The 3,576-nt window shown below is 53.3% G+C and overlaps 1 protein-coding gene across 1 annotated transcript; it reads left to right on the forward strand.

Annotated features, from left to right (window-relative positions):
• Positions 1 to 1,199: 1,199 nt before the first annotated feature.
• DL89DRAFT_271930 (S-adenosyl-L-methionine-dependent methyltransferase) lies at positions 1,200 to 2,165 on the forward strand. Its single transcript, XM_040888958.1, has one exon. It carries the CDS (start codon positions 1,237 to 1,239, stop codon positions 2,044 to 2,046), a length of 810 nt encoding a protein of 269 aa, XP_040739352.1. The 5' UTR covers positions 1,200 to 1,236; the 3' UTR covers positions 2,047 to 2,165.
• Positions 2,166 to 3,576: the final 1,411 nt, after the last annotated feature.

A 3,576-nucleotide genomic window follows, 5' to 3' on the forward strand; every position in this document is an offset into this window, starting at 1 on the left:
ATTCGTCAGGCTACAAAGGATCAAGTCCCAGAAGATGCTGTCCGCAGAGCAGAGGCAGAGCTTTCCAAGCACTGCTGCCGGACCCTTAGCCCAGAAAAATTCCGTGCCTACGTTGCTGCCCATGCATCTGTGCGGTGTGTCCTAGCACCGTTTTATGCCGGCACGATGACAGCGTGAAGGTTACCAGAGCAGCAGCTCACTAAGTCAAACAAGCAGCACCAGAGGCGCTGTAAGGACTATCCAGGTGTCAGTACAAGTCCCAAGGTGTACCTGCTTCACCGCAAGCTGCGCCTTGATTCATTCATGAACCAGGCCCGTGCAGACCACAGGCCTGCCGCAAAACTCCGGAGCAAGTTCGGTCCAGATCCAGTGCTAATTATGGGCAATTGGAGTGCGCCGATGGCCCGGCACCATGCGCCGATTCGTGGCAAGGGATGGCGCGACAAGTTCAAGCACCATGGCTTTGAAGTCCATCTGATCAACGAATTCCGGACATCGTCAATGTGCCCGTTCTGCTGCGAAAAGTCACTGCAGACATTCCGGCATGTTCCCAACCTGCGGCCCTACCAGAGATCGAAGAACCCAGCTGTGAAGTGCCATGGCCTTCTCCGCTGTACAAGCGAGTCATGTAGGCGGGCCATGGCACAATACAGGCGAGCCTATTCGTCTCGGCTCTTGAACCGCGACCTCGCAGCAGTTCTAAACTTCAGGCTCATTTTCCAGTCACTCTGTGATTCAGGCAGTATTCCTGAACGGTTCCGTCGCTCTACGGCCATTGCTGCCAATACTTCTGGCACCACTACCGCAACAAAGAGGCCGCGCAAGAGGCGTGCAGCAGCAGGCTATCAAGATGGGAGATGTCCATGATCGCCACTGCATCAACAACCATCCGACACGTTCAAATGACCAGTTCGCCGTGATGCTCTTATCGACGTGTCAACCCATGCTGACTAGCAGCCGAGCTTGCATCGCGAGCAGGGCAATTCTGGTAGGAATATTATTGTTTTGAGCTTGGCAATTCAAAAAATGATGCGGAAATGCATTGTGCTCCTCTGTATAGTGCAAAACTGGATTTTCCTGGAAAAAAATCCAAGGGTGGCGGCTTGCTCACAAGATTGTTCACTCCTCTAACCATCACACCCAAGAGTACAAAAAGGCATTGCTTGAAAAAAAATCCGTGCGAGTAGCACATTCCTCTTTCCTTCCAACAATTTCCAGGCGCGAATAACATCATACATGACTTTTGAAGAATACTCTTCAGCTGGTGATGTGTGCACCAGCGATGGCGAGCCAATATCTAGCAAGCAGGCGGACATGAACGAAGCATATTCTGCACTCGCTTCGGTGTATGACAAGTATAATAGCGAATCCTCCATTCCACTGGCTGCAATTGCAAAGAGAAGAGGCATGGAAATAATTGCACCAGCGCCAGGAGTGGCATTTTTGGATATGGCAGCTGGAACCGGGGATATGGCTATGTGTTTTTTTGAGTATCAAGACATAGCCAACCACGACGCGCCATCCACTGCTACCCTTGTTGACCTAAATGCTGATATGCTTGATATTGCCAAGAGACGACTCGGAAACACCAAGTGGGTCAAGGACGGCCGCGTCGAGTTTATAGAGGGTAATGCCGAGCACATATCTGATATTCAGAACAGCACTTTTGACATTTATTGCTGCTACCTCGGGATGCACAATATGGTTCACCGCGACAGGGCACTGAGTGAGGCCATGCGTGTGCTAAAGCCAGGGGGGAAGATATATGTTGCAGAGTTTAATACCGGGACCTGGCGCATTGGGAAGGTTGTTAGGAGGCTACTCGTCCAGTTTGTTCTGTACCTTATTACTGGGACCATAGGAGATCGGACCATGTCGCTGCGTCTGAATAGAAGTGCACTCTCATTTCCGTCGCCGCCTGAATTCCTGCAGGAGCTGAAGACCGCAGGGTTCCAGGTGGAGGGCCAGGGGTATCGCAGCATAGCGTATGGATTGGCTGCCCTATTCTCGGGCACAAAGCCGGTCGAGTGTGGCAGTGTATTGTAGTTCCTTGGTGCCTATTATATATTGAAAATATACAGGCAAGGAAGCAGTGCGAGCGAGAGTGGATCCCAGCGAGTGCAGTCAATTCAGCAGTTGTAGTGATGCGTGTAGGCTGCCATGACAGGCACAAAAGCGCAACAAGTCTGCGCCGACATCGCAGGCACACCATGGTCCAGTGGCACTGGCGAGAATGCCGCACCTCGCTGGCGGCCTAGTGGCCATGGTGTGTCACCGAGTCAGCTTTCATGCACTGATCGGATGGATCACCGAATGCTGATCCGCGGATCAGTGCTTGCAGCCCATTCTCTGCTGTGGACAGCGCCACCGCCTCCCCAGCAATTTTGGCATGGGTGGAGCACAGCAGGCGGGCACAGCGCTTTCTTCTCTGCATCTGCTCTCCTCCGCCTCTTCTAATAAGTGTTTTAATAGCTCTTCCCAATGTCTTCGTCCTCCCTGTGATGGGCCCGCCGAGGGTCTCCCAAGACATCCCCTGGTAGCCTCAGAGGATATCCTCCATGTCCTTCCCCTCCTCGTCCCTTGCACCACGGCCCGCGCTTCTGCCGGTTGTGCTTTCTTCGCTGCCACTCTTCATCGTCCCACACGTGATGGGGGCTGTGCTGTTCCCCCAATCGCTGTGCCGCTTTGCTGCGAAACGCCAATTGTTTTGGCGCGGCCAATCAGGACGCGACATATCTGGTTCTCTCGTCTCCCCTCTCGCCCCAAAAAAATCAAAAATTTTCTCCATTACTGACATTGGGCCAGAAAAAAGCCCACTTGCTCGCCATAAGTGCGTGGGCGGCGCGAGTATAAAAGGGCCCAGTCGCGCCCGCCAAAATCTGGCTCGCTTTATAAAGGCGCCAACTTCCCCATCACGAATCTCTTTCCCCTTCATTCCCCCATCCCTTAGCACTCGCATTTTTCGAGTACTTTTCAGTTGCTGGCACGAGAAAGCGCGTTTTTCTCTCTTCAACTAGAGCCTCGTCACTCCCTCATTCCCTGTGGCCATAAATTATTTTTGTGGACTGCTTGCCTCCCGTAAACCCAGCCCGCGTCAAACTGGACTGCCAATTTGTTTTGACGAGTCCTCAGTGGCGGGTGTAAGCACTATCCTGTAATTAGCACACGCGTATATTTCCCTCAGTTTACATACAAAAGCACATACCATGGCCTTCGTCACGCCCCCCAACACACAGAGCGCAGTGCAGGGCGACCAGTCGCTGAGCCTGCCAAAGTCGCCGAACGGCAACGGGAGCAACAGCGTTGCGGCCATCACCAACCCGTCCGATGCAGCGCCAGCAGAGGCCGGGCCGTCGGCTGCTGGTGGCGACGACGCCGCTGCAGAGAACGGCATCGTTGGTGTCGCAGGCATCGTGCCCACATTACAGTAAGTGTTGCAGAAGAGAGGAGACGGGTGTGTTGTCGGTTGGTAGGACTGTTTCTCAAAAGCCCATCTTTGCCAATACTGCTTAGAAACATTGTTGCAACGGTCAACCTGGACTGCCGTCTTGACCTCAAGACGATTGCGCTCCATGC

Source organism: Linderina pennispora (assembly GCF_002104995.1).
Source record: "Linderina pennispora strain ATCC 12442 chromosome Unknown DL89scaffold_68, whole genome shotgun sequence".
NCBI classification, from domain to species: Eukaryota; Fungi; Kickxellomycota; class Kickxellomycetes; order Kickxellales; family Kickxellaceae; genus Linderina; species Linderina pennispora.

Bases quoted from the DNA above. Each gene is read 5' to 3' on its own strand.
- DL89DRAFT_271930 (XM_040888958.1), top strand. From the start codon at position 1,237: ATGACTTTTGAAGAATACTCTTCAGCTGGTGATGTGTGCACCAGCGAT.